Genomic DNA, 18420 nt, shown 5'->3' on the forward strand with positions numbered 1-18420 from the left:
CAGCAGAGAAAACTTCGCCTACATCAATTTCCATGTGCGTGGGGTCCGCATTTTCTTTGGAAGTTTTTAATTTAGCAAATTTTATTGAAGTCGAGTCTTTGATGTACACAATCCCTCAGTCTTCCCCAAACGATTGGGCGAATAAATTCGAAGTCACATGTTTTTATGTTTTCACGTTATTAACCAAGTGAAAAGGGGTTGCCATCACCAGCAAACGGCGATAACTCTGCTATCTATCTTCATCTCAGTAAAAAAAAAGAAACCATTAGTTGCGACATTTACAAAACCTACTGTTATCCACCTGTGTAGAGTGCAAAGTAAAACTAACGAATCTTTCATTACAAACCAACGGCGTGTCGTATATGCTATGTATGCTTACTGATATATGGTTGCGGTTTATACACTATTAACAAATTCATTTATCATGCAACTTAGCAAGCAGTATTGTGCGCCTTAAAGTCGAGTGGAAGCAGTCACTTGTTCTTGTTTTCGCAAAAACCGGGACAGAGGTGCCTTAAAACGGCTCAGATATTATGGCAGCTAAATACGGTTTGGTTATTGAAATAGCGTCAGCCAAGCAAGACAGTCCAGTAGGAAAAGCCTTTACATATTGTCAATCAGCGCGGCGCTTCTATACCTACCCAGCAGTGACGCCACGGAGTACCGTGTGCAGTTCATCAGTTTGCTCCGCGCTTTATTTATTTTATTGAAATTGAGTCTTTGATGTACACAATCCCTAGTGTTCCGGAAACGATTGGCCGAATAAAGTTCAAGTTATATGTTTTTACATTTTCATGTTATTAAGCAAGTGAAAAGGGGTTGCCATCACCAGCAAACGGCGATAACTCTGCTATCTATATTCATCTCAGTAAAAAAAAAAAAAAAAAAAAAAAAAAAAAAAAAAAAAAACATTATTTGCGACATTTACAAAACCTACTGTTCTCCACCTGTGTAGAGTGCAAAGTAAAACTAACGAATCTTTCATTACAAACCAACGGCGTGTCGTATATGCCATGTATGCTTACTGGTATATGGTTGCGGTTTATACACTATTAACAAATTCATTTAGCATGCAACTTAGCAAGCAGTATTGTGCGCCTTAAATTCGCCAGGGATCACAGGGATCACAGTACCCCATACAGTTTTATCTATTACGGCGAATTGCGTCTGCCTGCCAGTGGTCAACTTTGGCTTGACGACACAAGTGCTGCCACGTGGGATGTCTTTGGCCCAGCTTTGTTCATTCGAGGATCACTCAGTAGCATCCATTGCAGTAGACGACACTTCATCCGATACTCCTCTACCATCGCAGTCGGCAAATTGTACCATCGCTGACTTACGGAAAATGATTGCCCCCGACTTGCCCTCCGAGCACGCTCGTGAACTCTACCGCGTTCTGTTTTCCTACCACGATATTTTTGACTTTAACGATCGTCCTTTAGCCCAAACTACAGCTGTCAAACATCGCATTAATACCGGCGATGCCCCTCCTATTCATCGCCGCCCGTATCGAGTGTCACCAGCTGAGCGTCAAGTTATTCACGCAGAAGTTCGCAAAATGCTTGCCAAGAACATTATTGAACCATCATATAGTCCATGGGCGTCACCTGTAGTACTGGTCAAAAAGAAGGATGGCTCATGGCGCTTTTGCGTGGATTATCGGCACCTTAACAGGGTTACCAAAAAGGACGTGTATCCCCTACCTCGGATTGATGACGCCCTTGACTGCCTCCACGGTGCTCGCTATTTCTCTTCTATTGACCTTCGCTCCGGCTACTGGCAGATTGCCGTGGACGATCTCGACCGCGAGAAGACTGCTTTTGTCACACCCGACGGTCTTTATCAATTCAAAGTGATGCCGTTCGGTCTATGTAACGCCCCTGCCACTTTTGAACGCATGATGGACTCCCTTCTTCACGGTTTCAAATGGTCCACGTGCCTGTGCTACTTGGACGACGTTATCGTATTCTCCCCAACGTTCGCTACGCACCTCGAGCGCCTCTCAGCAGTCCTGGACGTTTTTCGGCGAGCCGGTCTGCAACTCAACGCATCGAAGTGCCAATTCGGCCGTCGCCAGATTACCGTCCTTGGACATCTCGTTGACGCGAACGGAGTGCAACCGGGCCCAGGCAAGATCCATGCTGTTACGCACTTCCCTGTTCCGAAGTGTGTCAAGGATGTGCGCAGCTTCATCGGCCTTTGTTCGTACTTCCGCCGTTTCGTGAGAAATTTCGCCGCCATAGCACGACCACTAACCGACCTTTTGAAAAAAGACGCTCCTTTCCAGTGGGGCGATAACGAGGCCTCTGCATTCTCTCATCTAATCGACATTCTCACAACGCCTCCCGTTTTGGCCCATTTCGATCCTTCTGCGCCTACCGAAGTCCGTACTGATGCCAGCGGTCACGGAATTGGAGCAGTACTGGCACAACGCCAGCGTGGCCACGACCGTGTTATCGCTTACGCCAGCAGGCTCCTCTCACCCGCGGAGCGCAACTATTCCATCACTGAGCGTGAGTGTCTGGCCCTAGTTTGGGCGGTTGCGAAATTCCGCCCATACTTATATGGCCGATCCTTTTCCGTTGTCACAGACCATCACGCGCTTTGCTGCTTATGCTCACTGAAAGATCCTACAGGAAGACTTGGTCGCTGGGCCTTACGCCTCCAAGAATATTCGTATACTGTCACCTATAAATCTGGCCGACTACACAAGGACGCTGACTGCCTGTCTCGCTACCCGGTCGACGAGCCTGACGACGCCGACAGTAGTAGCGCCAACGGCATTTTCTCTGTCTCTGCCTTCGGTAACATCGCCGATGAGCAGTACCGAGACCTATCGCTGCGAGCACTTATCGAGCGTCTGCGCTCTACACCTACCGACGCATCCGTTCGCCGATATGTCCTCCAGGGTGGCATTCTGTATCGAAGGAACTTCCTCCCTGACGGCTCTGACCTTCTTCTTGTCGTGCCAAAACAGCTACGACAGACTGTGCTCTTTGAGATGCATGACGCACCCACTTCAGGACATCTTGGGGTAACCCGCACGTACGACCGCGTCCGCCGCCGCTTCTATTGGCCTGGTCTCGCTCGCTCCGTTCGACGCTATGTTGCTGCCTGTGATCCCTGCCAGCGTCGGAAGACACCTCAGGTGCTACCTGCCGGTCATCTCCAGCCGATCACCGTCCCTGTGGAACCGTTCTTTCGTGTTGGATTAGACCTGCTCGGTCCCTTTCCCACGTCATCTTCTGGGAACAAATGGGTAGCCGTCGCGACTGATTACGCCACCCGATACGCTATCACTCGGGCTCTCCCTACCAGCTGCGCCACTGACGTCGCGGGCTTTCTCTTGCGTGACATTATCTTGCTTCATGGCGCCCCGCGACAGCTGCTGACTGACCGTGGTCGAAACTTCCTCTCGAAAGTTATCGCTGACATTGTGCATTCCTGCTCCATTCAACACAAACTGACTACTTCATACCATCCTCAAACCAATGGCCTGACAGAGCGGTTAAACCGTACTCTTACCGATATGCTGGCCAAGTACGTTTCCAAGGACCACCACGACTGGGACATTGCCCTTCCTTACGTAACATTTGCGTACAATTCTTCCCGGCACGACACCGCCGGATTTTCTCCCTTTTATCTACTGTACGGTCGCGAACCTACCTTGCCCCTAGACACGGCACTTCCTCCTGCTGCGGTCTCAACAAGCGAGTATGCGCGCGACGCCATCGCCCTCGCTGACCATGCACGCCAGCTTGCCCGTGCTCGACTGACGGCCTCACAGACCACTCAGCAGTGTCAGTACAACGCCCGCCATCGTGACGTACAGTTTTCACCTGGTGCGCTCGTGCTCCTGTGGTCGCCCTCTCGTCACGTCGGACTTTCAGAGAAGCTCCTTTCGCGATACACAGGGCCCTACCGCGTGCTGCGCCAGGTGACGCCTGTGACTTACGAAATTGCTCCTGTGGCCTCAACCTCGTCCTCTCCTGTGGCATCTAGTGATGTCGTACACGTCAGTAGGCTCAAGGCCTACTACACTGCTTCCGAGTCCGATCTTTAGTCGCTCCGGGACGGCGCTTTTGCAGCCGGGGGTAGTGCTACGGCACAATATGCGCGATCACGAAAGGCCAGCAGTGTGAAGACGACGACGACGATTAGAAGCTAGCGCGGGCTGTTGCCTCTTGGCCAAGCGCAGCGTATTTTCCTTGTAAATATATTTGTACATAGCTTTTCGTCTGCGTCTTCCTACGTAACAATATCATACGAAGCTCCCGTTTTGCGCGCACATTTAACACGCCAACCAACAGGAGAGTCGTTACCGTTTATGCCGTTCGCACCGCCTCTTTTCCTTGTGTGCCCTGGTTTATTATTGTGATAGCAATTATTTCTTCTAGTCACCATTTTTTCAGCGTAATAATGGAGCTCTCATTCTTTCCTCGAATCCCATGATCGCGTTCCGAGCTCCGCTCCAAGAATGAGGGCCCTTCAGCCTGTACTGGTAGGCGAGGACAGGAGAGGTCACTAGCGTATAGTATAGCTTTGGATCCGTGAAGAGGAGTTTCAGGTAGTTGGGCTTAACACCGATAACCTTCGCAAGGTCCTCGACGTAGGCGACTTTGTCGATCATCAGCGAGTGTCTCGGCGTAGGAACGAAGCAGGACTTGATTTTACCTTGCGTAATGGTGACGTCAGCTTCCATAGCCTCTCTGGAAGGCAGGTTCACTTGGCCCGAAAACACTTGTACCATGTACCTAGCCTGCATCTCGAACACTGGCGTGATGCTGCCATTGGCATCTACAAAGCCTAGAAACGCGACGTTGGGGTTCGCTGGAGGAATCATCATCTTGTAGAGCAAAAGTCGCTCTCCGTCTCTGGGCAGGGCGTCTGTGGGGAACGGCAACGCAGGTGTGAAGCCGGTGGCGAAGACCACCGCGTCGACGTCTTCCTCGAAGTCGTTCATGAAGAGCCCTCTCTCGGTGAACCGTTGCGGTGGGCCGCGGATCTTGACGGTCCCGTCAAGAATCTTGCCGTCAATGTACTCGTTGACGACCAGGCCTTGAGTCATGATGTCGTGGTCGGCTTCGAGACCAAGCTTTTTTGGGTCCCAGGCATTCTTAATTATTCCGAGAAGGAAACGACCGAAGCTCGCTAGAGGCATCCAGCTAAAGAGCCATAGTCTCAACTGGTTCAATACGTATACGTCTGTGGGCACGGACTTGTGATGACTCGGTATGACCCAGTTGATTCTCCTTGTGCTCAGGAAGACCTGCGTGGATCGACAGGAAATGTAGCGCTTAATGCCAGTAGACTAGGAAAGTCAGCGTAGCTTTTGTACATTAGTAAATTTACTGCAAGTACATAGCTATCCAGACTGATCCCTCAGGACCAAAATAAAGTTTTTCATACCATACCATAGCCATCTCTTCAGATCTTAATAAAGTGTTTTCAGAGAGAGTGAACGATTCAGATAACAGGAAAGAAAGGTAGATTAAGCGGGATTGCTACCGGAATGCTCTCGAGCACTTTAGGATAGCGAACTATTTGGAGATTTATGACGTCATTCAGAACGAAAGGGTAATCAACGAATCTTTGTCTGAGCCGTTGGCGCAACGGCACTTTGTCACGTGGCGCTTTGTGGGAAAGACAAAAGAAGAGTGAATGAGAATCTAATGTACTCGATTTGCGCTGACAAGCTGCCAGGAACTAAATAGTGATCGAGCTACTCGATATATGTGGACATGGAATCGAGCACAGCAAAAAGCAGCACAACTTTATGAACATTTTTTAGAGGACAGAGACATACAAGACAGGCTCAAAATTGCGATGTCGTATCAAGAATGGGCACAAGGATTACAAGAAAGACCTTAAGCAAGCAAAACCCTCAATTGTTCCGTCAGCAGTTTGATACTATCAGTTTCTTACCTGCCGCGTCACACTACTTAGGTTCACGGCTATGTCCAGAGCTGAGTTGCCAAACCCCACGACGACTGCGGTTTTATCTCTAAATGAATCATCGGCGTACTTGAAGTCGCGCGAGTGCATCACACGTCCTCGAAAGAGCTCGCGTCCTGCAATGTCGGGAACAGAGGGCGATCCGTGATGACCCGTGCAGACCAGGACGCCGTCGAAGACGTCCTCCCACTCTCGACCGGTCTTCGAGTCTCGGATCTTCAGGGTCCCGTCTCTGTCGAGCCTGAGTACTTCGTGGTTAAAGCGAATCTTCGGGATCACATCGAAGTGTTCCGCGTAGCTTCGGATGTACTTGAGGGTCTGCCAGTGTGTCAGGAACGGCGGCGCGTCCTTCTCCGGTGGGAAGTCGCTGTATGACGACATCTCCTTGCTACTGTTGGCGACCGTGAATCGCATCACGGTGCCGGCTCCGGCCTCGGGCGTCTCTTCTCGGTACCACCACAGCCCGCCGCAATCGGAGGCCTTCTCGAAGCAGACTACGTCCAGTCCTTCTTCGAGGCACGCCTTGACGGCAGTGATGCCGTAGCAGCCGGCGCCTATCACCGCTACTCTCGTGGCCTGCAAGGAGCTGCATGAACCTTGAATGCGGGGAATGGACGAACACCGTGTATATATGTATATGTTTGTGCGAAAAACAAATGATAGGACCAAGAGTCAACGGCCTCTCCCATCGGCAGCAGGGGACGTGGTCCGCTTTATAAATAAGACACATGTAATATAACAGGTGTGTGCGGTAAACAGCGGGCATACGAATGTGTTCTCAGGAGAACAGCACCGGCATTGATCGTGGATGGAGAATCGTGCTAATACTGCATTTTCCCCACTTGCTTGACTTCAAAGACATATCTGTTTGAGCGATCCATTTCGCAATAGCCAGGAATAGCGTGCGCTTATCTGTGGCTTGCCCGATAAAGGTTTATCCTGGACAGATGCATCCTCTTTCGAACGTCCAATTTTTAAGTCCAAACAGCAATGAAGAAAGAACACTTAGTTGAATCTCTTTCTTTGAATGGCGAAGCAGAGTACGCCGTAGGTTGTTTTAGTCAATTAGTTAGGCCGTACTTTTCTAGGACCGATTAACCTTTACTTCCGCCAACCATTGTCGCTTGGTATTCTTTACTTGCGGATGCGGTGTACCGCAACAATGGTGATGTGTTTTACGGCGATTTGCCACCTGCAATAGTGACTTAATGTCACTGCCAGTCGTGTATGAATAAGGAACAAATAATAAAACTGTGAATGCGTGCCTCCTTTCTGTTAGCTGCCCACAGGCCAGTGTGTGATGACATTCCTCGGCGCATGTGCCGAGTCATGCACACGGTCCCGTACTGCCAGATTTCGGGTCATAGTTCAGCAAACGATACGGTATTGTGAGAGCAAGGAATGCGCCGTAGGGGAAAATTTGTAGCGATGAGGAGGGACGCTACAGTAGGCTATCCTCTCCAGCGCTTTCTAAAGTGGGTCAATCATTCCCCTTTCCCCCACCCCCAGTGTAGGGTAGCAAACCGGATGCTCTTCTGGTTGACCTCCCTGCCTTTCCTATCCTTGTTTCCCTCTCTCTATCTCTCTCCAGCGCTTTTGCTCCGGGAACGTCGCTCATGCTGGGAGTCCGTGCCCTGCTCTAATGGTCGGTCCCAAACGCCGGTGACTAGTAAACTAAATGGGAAAGTCCTCAACGCAGTCTCTGGAACGTAATCGAAGTGGTTGTTGACGGCTTTCGCGCATCTGCACCAGTGAAAACAGGAGCCGCCGTGTGTGTTATGCACGCTAAGCTTTGCCGTATACTTCGGAAAGTCACGACGCCCCTTTCTGGGCTTTCCCTCCGCACAGCCAGTGCTCAGAGTATTCACCCCTTAGCGGCTTGCACTGCTCGCGTTGTCATTGCCGACGTTCTATACTCCATAGAATTCATAATCCTTTCCTCGTGCTCTCATGACGTTATCCTCGGCTGGAGAGGATGTCCTACGATAGCGTCCCGCTTCTTCGCTACACTTGCGCTCTCCCTTATGTGACGAAAATACCTGCTGCTCACTATGCGAGTTTACCATTTCTTCGCTCGACCTTACCACCATCGCTTCTGAGCACCGCAAGGACCATTGGATTGCCTCTCTTATAGACTTGCTTTCTGGTTCATCAGCCCAACCAACCACTCGCATGTTGTGTCGTCAAGCTCCCCATTTCGCCATTCGCGACAACCTGCTTCATCGACACAATTATAACCCCGACGGGTGACGGTGATTGTTGCAGCACCTCGCAGTCTGCGTTATATGCGCAGCTTGAAATACCGATCGACAGTGTGCTCACTCGGAAGTTTTCAAAATGCACCGGCGCCTTCTACAGCGCTACGTTCGCTCTTGACCCGATTATCAGCGCCGGAAATCTTCACCCCGCGTCTCGCCAGCCATTTTGCAACCTTTACCTTGCCCTACCCGGCCGTTTGGGCACGTCGGCATCGACTTGTATGGGCCCCTTCCCCTAACATCGGCTGAAAACCTCTGGGCCATTGCAGCCGACCACCTCACGCAACACGCCAAAACTGCCACCCTCCCGGTAGCAACAGCGTGGGATGTTGCCTCCTTCCTTCGTGGATTCATCCCCCGTCATGGGCCACCTCAGGAACTGCACCGTAGACGCGTACATCGCTTCCTGTCCGAAGTAGCTGAGACCACTCTTAAAGAGTGTCATGTTCTTAATCGTACAACTACGGCGTACCATCGTCAAACCAATGACCTTACGGAACGCTTCAACCGTACGCTCGGCGACATGCTTGCCATGCACAGACACGTGCAATATGACCTGCAACACCGGTGCCCGTGGTCGCAGGGGCTCCAAAACTGTACGGCTGCGCAGACACGCTGTAAATTCCAGACCAAAACACAGCTTCAATTAGTGGTATTTATTAAAATGCTATTTCGCATGTCTCACGTTGTCGTCAACAATAGCCAAGCGCCCGCACTGCACTGTATTGCACGAGAAGCATATTAGAAGCATATCGCCAGGCTTTAGCCTGGCGATCGAGGCCGGCGATTTTTCCGTCTACGTCTCGTGCATTGTCACTGGGGTATTGTACCACACTCTAGTAATCTAGTATTCTGTTATAAATGAAAAAAAAAAGAAGACGTGAAGCGTCCTTGCGGGCTGCAGTTGATCTTTCTCTAAACGTAAGGTGTTGCGGGCAGGCATGTGAAATCTTCTTCTTTTGTAGGCTTCCTAGAAGCGTGTCCCTTTATTACCGGGGTAGCTTGGGCACGATTCTCCAAAGAACGTGAAATTGGGTGAGTTTGTGTTGATCCATGGTTTCGCGAACCGCGAACGATGATGCAAAAGAAAATCTCCAGCCTTGTTGCATATAAATGCAGTTCGGAGAATCGGTACGCCCCGTCGTAAGTAGCTAAGCTTGCGTATCGGCAGATCTCGTCACATCAGATGTAGTTATAGGGCTTCTTCTCGACCAAACCGCTTGATTGTGCAAGACGCTTGTAGCGGAACCCGAAGTGACCGAAACTGGGTGCCTTGCGGGGCGTTTCTCGCGTCGCGCGTTAACCTTGCGTCTCCTTGTCGCGACGTTCACTTGGCAGTTCTGCACGCCTAGGCTTTCTTTCGTTCCGTCTTCACCGTGTAAAATGGACGTCTTTACGTGACTCGACTTAAGGTGTCTTTACGTGCTACGACTCATAAGGGGTTCGACCGTATTACAGCGAAGCTGTTAGCCTCTAGTTGGTCGGGATTTTTTGGGGACGTTTAAACTTGGCGCTTGTTGAGGATGATGACGATGATAACTTATTGGCAGCCCCTTTGAAACGGGCGGTGACACATAGTCATCTAGGCTGTTTGACTTAACCAGGTATGCTATACATGTATACAAAAATGCTAGAAAGAAAGCCATCTCCTTAATCTTGTTTTCTTCCTCAAAATCTCTCTATCTACCGTACCGCTACTTATGCCTGTAACACATTCGGTCTTATCAATCTCTTCCCTGCATTCTTTCCACCAACGCTCTAAACGTCTCTTGTTTAACTCGAGTGCTGACCGCATGATGCTTCCGTCCACATTAAATCCAAGCTCTTCTGGAAGGCGTACGTTGCCTACGGGTCTCACTGGGGATCTCACCTTCGCAGTCCATAAGCACGTGCTGAGTTGTCTCTAAATTTTTGCTGCAGCATACACACGTCTCACCTTATTGCGACTATTTGGTCCGGTATGTTCTTTTTTTCTTAGGCAACCAGCTCGAGCCTGAAATAGCAATGCACTGCCCTTTGTGTTATCGTACAGATTATCCCTTCTAATTTCATTTTTCCTAATTGTTGTGAACCTCCATGATCTTTTTTAGGTTCTATTTCTTCGTATCCAATTCACTGTCTCCGTTTCTCTCACTTTCTTTCAGAAGACTCCAGGTTGTATGTTTGCACTTCCAATTACCCTGTACTTGGTTGCCAACTTTCTTGATATCTTCTTCAATTCTGTGTTCACGTTCCATTATGTGTCCACGCAGGTACAGATATCTGTGCACTTTAGCCGCCCATTAATTTTGATCCATGTTCCGGAGTCTTTCTTCAAAACTAATTTTGCTCTGTGCTTCTTTGACTTCAAACGAGGCCCAACCCTTGTCACCCTGCGCTGCCTCATTTGTGGTTTTGCCATGGGCTACGAAAGCCAAGGATATTTTCCGATTTCTCTGTGCTAAACATGAGGCCTAGATTTGTCGCTGCGTTGCCACAGATATTGGCAAGTTTTTGCAAATGTATTGCATTGTCCGTTAGTAGCACTAGGTCGTCCGTATACATAAGTCCGGGGGCCTTCTGTTGTGCCATTTGTCCATTACGCATGTATGATAAATTAAACCCTAGTTGACTGTTTTCCAGTCATCTTTCTATCTCCTTAACATAAAGCGTGAACAAGAATGGAGACAGTGGACATCCTTGCTTCAATCCTTGGCGAATTTCCGCCACTTCATTACATTTTCAGCCTTACCATACAATTTGTACTCGGTTGTCTTTATATATTTCCCTCAGTAGCTGCACGAAATCGTCATCTATGCCTTCGTGCTCGACAATATCCCATGACTACTCCCTGTCTACGTTGTCGAAAAAGTGCCTTCGCGGCCTCCTCGGTGCACTTCTCGGCTGATGTCAATGACCGTAAAATTCATTGCCTTAGCTGGCGTCCAAATTTCGCTGTTTACGGCAAGCACTGCCCTTTCAATTGCGTATACCCCTGCCTTTCAACCTCTGGCACCGCGCACACTACGATTTGCACTTCTTCTTTCGCAGATAGGTATCCTAGATAGATAACATAGATAGCTAGATACCTAGATACCTAGATACTCTAGATACTTTGAGGTAACCTAGATAGATATCCCCCTATGACTATTTGCTTGCTTCGCGATCCCTGCCCCTCGGCCTTGCCGTACGCCAATCACTCCGCCCATTATCACCATTAGATGCCTCTCCTCCGTTGTGTCCCACATGGGTTCTTTGTCTTTCGCTGTCACCTCCCTAATTGGTTTTCGTGTAAGTGCGCTAATCCTGGACTCATTCGCCTGCATCTGCCCTCGTTGTAATATCGCCGGTTGTACTTTACGCATGTTGGAATCCCCAACAATGCCAAGCCGACGCTGCTGACCCCTCCTTCTCGCCGCCGAAAGCTGCACCTGGGGTTGCGATGCCCTCATCCTTCTCTTTGTTATCTTCTACCGTGACCGGCACGTCATCGATAGCCCCTTCATGGCCATCACTGACGCGTCCGTCCCTGCTTCCCCCCCACCGTGGTGCTTCCTCACCTGCTCTCGCTCTTCGATGCCAGCCCCGTTCGCCGCGCTCGCATCGAAGCGTTCACCATTCCTTTGCGGAATGACGGCCCTGAGCTTCATTTCCTACGTTGGCTAGACATCTGTAAAGCAAACAGCTTCGTGAAGTGTAGAGATGTATTTCAGGCAAAAAAAAAAAATTTTTTTTTCGCGGGCTTGGAGAAACTAATGGTTACCGATAAGGGGTGCGTAGACCATAAAGACCGTTGACACGCTACTTTCTTAGAAGCTCGTATTCAAATACACGGGAACAACGGAGAAATTATTTTTCACGGCAATCACTTCATCGATTTTGATGAAGTTTGTTACGCCCAAAAGAAAAAGTTCACATATAGCGACTGTAGGAGCAGAATGTTATATAGGCTGTCATTTCTTTCTATAGACACTTTGTTGAAAATTGCAGAATCGAAAGTAACTCCATTAACATGTTTTAAACTCTGTAACTCGGTAATAAAAAATTGTATCACAATTGTGTGAACTGCACCTATCAAACTGTACAAAGTGGAAAACATTCAGGTAGTGTATACCACCATGAAATATAGCACTAATTTTTTAGTTGGACGTTTCCTAAGACCTCGTAAACGTCGTAAAAGTGTTCATACGCTATATATTCATGTATCAAACTTGTCCGTTGTAGACGCTCTAACAGACTCAGTTTATAAAACCGCAGTATCTATGTTTGGTGCAGAATTACGGATTTGTATACTTCTTGCTTCAAATTCGTGTTTACACGTACGAATTTTCGAAAATTTTTGTACAAGAGAAATGTTGGTGTTCAGCTAAAATTCTGCTTTCTTGAGTCACTATAATTTCACTTTCTCTCCTAACTGCGGCAATCTTTTTAATAATTTGTCCCGTGGTTTTCTCATAAAATCATTCTTTGGGTTTTACATATGTAGCTCCTTACAGAGTCAGAGTTCGCCCCGAGCCAACGCTTCCTATTAAGGCGCAGGTTCAGCACAAAAGCTGACATTCAACTGCACCTGTAAATAGGAAAGGCTATAGTTTTCCTCGGCAGTCAGTGAAACGAGTGAAATTATACTCGCTCTACTGGGAATCTCTCACACTGAAATATAGTACGGTAACTACAGTAATACAGTAATGTACAGTATAATACAGTAGTACAGTAAGAGAGAGTCAACTTTTGAGAATTTCTTTTGGTTATATAGGTCTCGCAACATACTAAAAAACTCTCAGTACGACCGCGCTTGCCGTGAGCAAGTTTCTGCTTAGATACTTGCGCTTTGCATTTCTTGTTCGCTGGAAAGAGGTGAGAAGCAGGATGTATACACCCGTGAGAAAACGTATGCGGACCAGGGATTGCGCGGTAAAACTCATTTTCCCCTCTGTCTGTGAATGCAACTTGGAATGAATGGCTGAAAGCCAAACTTGGCATTACGAATTTTATAGTGCACTCATTAGTTTCCGTTTGTGCGCTTTAATTACGAAGAAATTCTGTTTCTTTTTTTTTTTTTTTACCTACCCTGTGGTCCGTATACTTTTGCTCACCGGTGTACGCGTGATACGTTCAGGTATTATTGTCCCGAGTTAAGGCAAGCGTTGGTAATGCAAAAGTGATTAAATGTTCTTAAACTTATTCAGTGTGGTCTTTGCCTGTATGAGAACAAACTACAGTCAATCTTTACCAATGAAAAATTAACTAGACCTACTTACCAAGCGTCCTACAGTAAGGATCGTGTTTTTGGCGTTGTAGAAGGGTAAGTTACTAAACACAGATGGAATGTTTTTCTCTTCACTGTCATTTAAAGCTATCAATACTGCAGCTTCAAATATTACCATGTACATATTGTGGCACTAGAGAAAGGTGTCGCCACTACAAAGGATATGTAGACGACGAGTTCGGTATTATTTTATGCTGCGTACCTAGCAAAGTAACATGAATATATACGTGAGAAATAAATAGGGGAATGCAAATAAACATTTTCTTGTTTTGCTTTTCGCCGGAAATGTGGAAGCACAAACAATACGTATGGATAGAGAGATACGTAGATTTATTTCTCTCAAAACAAAGTACAAAAATAAGAGAGGACGGAAGGGAAAAAGCTGCGAAATGCAGCTTGAGAACCCCTTACGCCCCACAGAGCAGCAGTGGGGTGAAAAACAAAGGCAATGAGGCAGTTCGCAAAGTATATACAACAACAGGATTCAAAATCACAATACCCGTAATCTATTGCTTAATTGTAATTTTACACGTAATCTATTACATTATTGTGATTTTACACAATTAACGCAATTACACAATTTCTCACCAATTCCCATCATACAATTCTAACGCCAACTTAGAACAAAATACAGATAAATAGAATTCATTCAAGCCCCTTACAATGCATTGTCAAACAGTTACACAGGTGAGCTGTTCGGTCGAAGGCTCGAAAAGATTGATCAATTCCATGAAAGTTCGTGTGGAAAGCAACCTAACAAAAAAAAACGATTATCTTCGAGAACATTTAGGTACCTCGGCACATTGTACGATAAAGATTGTGTGCGGTATTTGGTGCAACTTAATGGTAGGGTCCATGATATAGAGGGACGTACGTCATATGTAGGTACATGACGCGCTAGCTGAAACATTGATAACATAAGGCTACTGTTCGTTGCTATAGCAGTTTTGTTATTGCAAAGTAGTTTGAACACATACAAGGTAGTTGTTCTTAAAATATCGAACTGCCTGAAATATTGTCTGGTGTGAGCATTCCACGGCAAATTAGCTATCAGTCTTATCGCACGCTTTTGTGCAATAAGAAGGCGATGTTTATTGTGCTGTGTCGTCGTACCCCAAACTGTGTGGCAATAAGTAATCACTGGCGCTATACATTAATTATAAATGAGGAGTTTAACCTGTGTAGGAAGGGTTAACCTGTGTTTACATAACACGCTATTTCACCTGTTCATTTTAGCACGAATATTTTCAATTTGTAGGTCCCAACTGAGCGTCTCAGAGAATACAACACCAAGAGATTTTATACTGGGTACAATATCAATCTTGTCATTACCTAATAATAGTTCGATATCACCACTTACTACTTTATTTTTTGTCCTATATACCTTAGCCTTTTTCTTGTTCGTATTAATTTTAAGACGATTTTTATTACACCAGTGACGCAAATGTTCCAAAAATTGGTTGCCACGGAGGGATAACTCAGCTAGTGTGTTTCCTGTGGCGAGCATTGTAATATCATCAGCGTAAGCTACGAGATGAACCGGAAAGGGGGTATGAAAAATGTCATTTATGTAAACTAAAAACAACAAAGGCCCTAAAATGCTTCCCTGAGGTACACCAGACAAGATTGGCTCAACATCTGATGATGTTTCATTTAAGCACGCCATTTGTTTACGGTACTTTAGGTAAGACTGTACTAAAGCAAGACTGATGCCCCTAATGCCATAGTGACTGAGTTTCTGAAATAATAGAAAGTGGTCAATTAGATCAAATGGTTTGGATACGTCTATATCTACTCCGAGAACAAGAAGCCTTTCTTCAAAGGCGGCAATTATAATTTCTCTTTGTTTAGTCAATGCCATCTCAGTGGATCTCTGTTTTCTAAATCCAAGCTGGTAGTCAGAAAGAACAGAATACTTACTTAGAAAGTTAGTCAACCTGTAACGAATAATTTTTTCTAGTGCTTTAGACGGCACTGGAATCGTTGAGCATGCGCTACAAAAACACACAAATAGAGAAATAGGTGCGTCAACGAGACAAGTACACATCTCGGCACAGGGAACTTTACAATGAAGCAGAGAATGGTGATAAGAACAAAGACAAAGCGCGGACCACATGGCGCGTATGTTCGACGTATTTCACGCTGCATCTGAGCGTATTCGTCAACCTGGATAATGCTGTAATCAAGGAGGAGGAGGAAAGCGAAAAGTAGAAGGCAGGGAGGTTAGTCAGAATGACGTTCTGTAATCAAAGCTGTAGTCAGTTACACATGCCTGCTGCTTCAACTGATGCCCACATCAACGACCACAATTCAGACATATCGTGTTTTCTTTTCTTTTTTTTTTCATTTTTTTTACAGTGAAGCTGTTAAGGGCTATACTTTCCCCGCTATCGTGTCCGCGTGTAGAAAAAAAAAATCCTTGAAGGTAGAGCAATGCCGGGCCGACCCGCGGCGGAGGTGACGCATGTGTTAAGCACTCCCCATATATACGTAGGCCGATCCCGAAGATAGTACAATACCGGGCCGACCCGCGGCGGAAGCGAAGCAGGCGTTAAACAGTCCCCATACATGAGCCGATCCCGAGGATAGTGAAATGCCGGGCCGACCCGCGGCGGAGGTGCAGTTCGCCATTAAGGGGCCCGCATACACAGCTTCGCTTGTCATCTTTCACAGAGTGGAAGGGCACTGAGTATTTTTTTTGTAGTTCCCTACGTCGCGAAGCAGGCACGTTTTTGTCTTTGTACGAATACACACACTTCTCACAAGGGCACGTTACTGTTTTTCACTGTCTGCTGCACCTCAAAACGCTCCGAGGTACCACGCTGACGATGTCGCTGCTGCCACAAACGCGACCATCCCGGCGGTGAAGTGGTGCTGAGAGAACAGCCTCTTCCGGCCCCCTTCAGGACGAGTCAGCGATGCGCGCATGCGGTCCTTGTATCCCAATATGGCATCGCGAGCTCCAGTCCAAGAGTGAGGTCCCCGTAGCCTGTACTGATAATTCAGCAAAGGTGCTGTAATCAGCGTCCAGTACAACTTGGGGTCCGTGAAGAACAGCTTAAAAAAGCTAGGCCTCACGCCGATGATGCCAGCTAGGTCGTCGACGTAGCGCACCCGATCTATCATCAGAGCATGCCTGGTCGTGGGGATGAACGTGGAGGTTATCTTGTTTTGCGTCGCTTCTACGTCAGCTTTCATCGCTTCCTTGGACGGGAGGCGTAGTTTGCCGGACAGCACCAGGGCCATGAAGCGGGCTTGCATCTCGAAGGCCTGCAGCATGTTCGAGCTGGCGTCGATGAACCCCAAGAACGCCACGTTAGGGTTATCTGGAGGAACAATCATCTTGTACAGGAGGAACCTCTCTCCGTTCCGCGGCAACGCGTCCGTCGGGAAAGGCAAGTCTGCCTTGAAGCCCGTGGCGAAGACGACGGTGTCCACTTCCTCTTCGACGCCGTCCATGACCACACCTGTTTCGGTGAATCGTTCGGGAGCGCCTCGGGGTTTGACGGTGCCGTCCAGCAACTTGCCCTGGATGTAGTTGTTGACGACGAGACCCTGAGTGAGGATGTCGTGGCTAGGTTCGAGGCCGAACATTTTGTGGTCCCAGGCTTCGTTGGCGATGGTGGTGAGAAAGCGCGAGTAGTAGGAGCTGGGCAGCCAGCTGTACAGCCACAGTCTCAGCTGTTTGAAGGCGTACTCGTCGAATGGAGTTCCTCGGTAGTGGTTCGGGAGTATCCAGTTCACCCTCCTGGTGCTCAGAAAGACCTGCAGACAGAGAGCAACGATGTATTGAGTACTCAGTACCTAACGAAAAACGCGTTTGTGTTCTGCCAACTGTTAAGCTATGGTTCTGGTTCTTATATCAGCTCGGAGCACCAGCGCTCCCTGAATATGCAAATATATTCAGTACATAAAGAACTTTTTTTTTTTCAAATCCTGTAATCAGTGGACTGGTCCTCACCAAATTCAATTCATAAATGTATTATTATGGTAACATGGAACGTTAAAATTTAATTATGTGGTTTTGCATACCAAAACTAAAGTATGATTTGAGGCACGCCGTAGGGGTCGGGGTGGGGAGTGGGGCGCTCCGGGTACATTTTGACCTCCTCGGATTCTTTAACGTGCACCCAATGCACGGAACACGAGCGTTATTTGCAGAGAGCGGGAGGTTGGGGAGGGGAGGAGCGCTTATTTTTTCGCTCGGATAGAACCGATTCTACCATATCAACAGCAGCAACAACTACAGCAATGACCACAACAGCGACGACGACGAAGCACCTGATCAGCAATTCTTGTGGCTCTGAACTCATTTACTGCGACAACAGTTGCTTTCCCAACCAAATTTGCATTTAACTTTGAGCAGAACTCGCGGAATTCAGTGCTATCTCACCGAACTATGTACAACGACGAAAAATATGACGACATGGAATAAAGAGAACGACGCCTGCGGCGTGATGATGACTACAATGATGTAACATGGACAAAATGATAATGATGACGACGACGACGAATCGATGACGCTTTATATAGAGTAGTGGATTGGACAGGGCAAACCTTTGTATCGAGCTCTCCAGCGCCGTCGCAGTAAAACGTTGCATGTGGTATCTGCATCTTATGCAAAGTAAATGAACCCGCTGCTGTGGCTTAGCGGCTGTGGTGTTGCGCTGCTAAGCACAAGGTCGCGGGATCAAATCCTGGCCGACGCAGCCGTGTTCCAATCTGGGCGAAGTGCAAAAAGCGTGTCCCGTGCATTGGGAACACGTTAAAAATTCCGTGGTGATCAAAACGGATCCGGAATCCCCTATTTCGACGTGCCTCATAATCAAATCCTGGGTTTGGCGCGTAAAGCCCCAGAATTCAATTCGAAGTAAACAATGCATTGGCACAAAGACGCCACGAAATTCTGTTAGGTTACGAGGGTGCATATAGATCGCTTCTTCGGGACTTGTCATTTTT

The 18420-nt window shown here is 47.6% G+C and overlaps 3 protein-coding genes across 5 annotated transcripts in view; 1 reads left to right on the forward strand and 2 right to left on the reverse strand.

Annotated features, from left to right (window-relative positions):
- Window positions 1-18420, forward strand: part of LOC126539421 (uncharacterized) — a 168270-nt gene that overhangs the window by 92955 nt on the left and 56895 nt on the right. The window lies entirely within an intron of this gene.
- LOC140214161 (flavin-containing monooxygenase 5-like) lies at window positions 4356-8658 on the reverse strand. Its single transcript, XM_072285521.1, has 3 exons — window positions 8454-8658; window positions 5926-6626; window positions 4356-5269 (listed from the first exon to the last, which is right to left on the reverse strand). Exons 1-3 carry the CDS (start codon window positions 8656-8658, stop codon window positions 4409-4411), a joined length of 1767 nt encoding a protein of 588 aa, XP_072141622.1. The 3' UTR covers window positions 4356-4408.
- Window positions 13769-18420, reverse strand: part of LOC126539419 (uncharacterized) — a 16152-nt gene continuing 11500 nt past the window's right edge. The window contains exon 5 of the mRNA XM_050186241.3: window positions 13769-17226. Coding sequence (XP_050042198.2) covers window positions 16261-17226 — 966 coding nt within the window. The 3' untranslated portion in view covers window positions 13769-16260. The remainder of the gene's footprint in view (window positions 17227-18420) is intronic.

The sequence above is a fragment of the Dermacentor andersoni genome, chromosome 11, assembly GCF_023375885.2.
Source record: "Dermacentor andersoni chromosome 11, qqDerAnde1_hic_scaffold, whole genome shotgun sequence".
NCBI classification, from domain to species: domain Eukaryota; kingdom Metazoa; phylum Arthropoda; class Arachnida; order Ixodida; family Ixodidae; genus Dermacentor; species Dermacentor andersoni.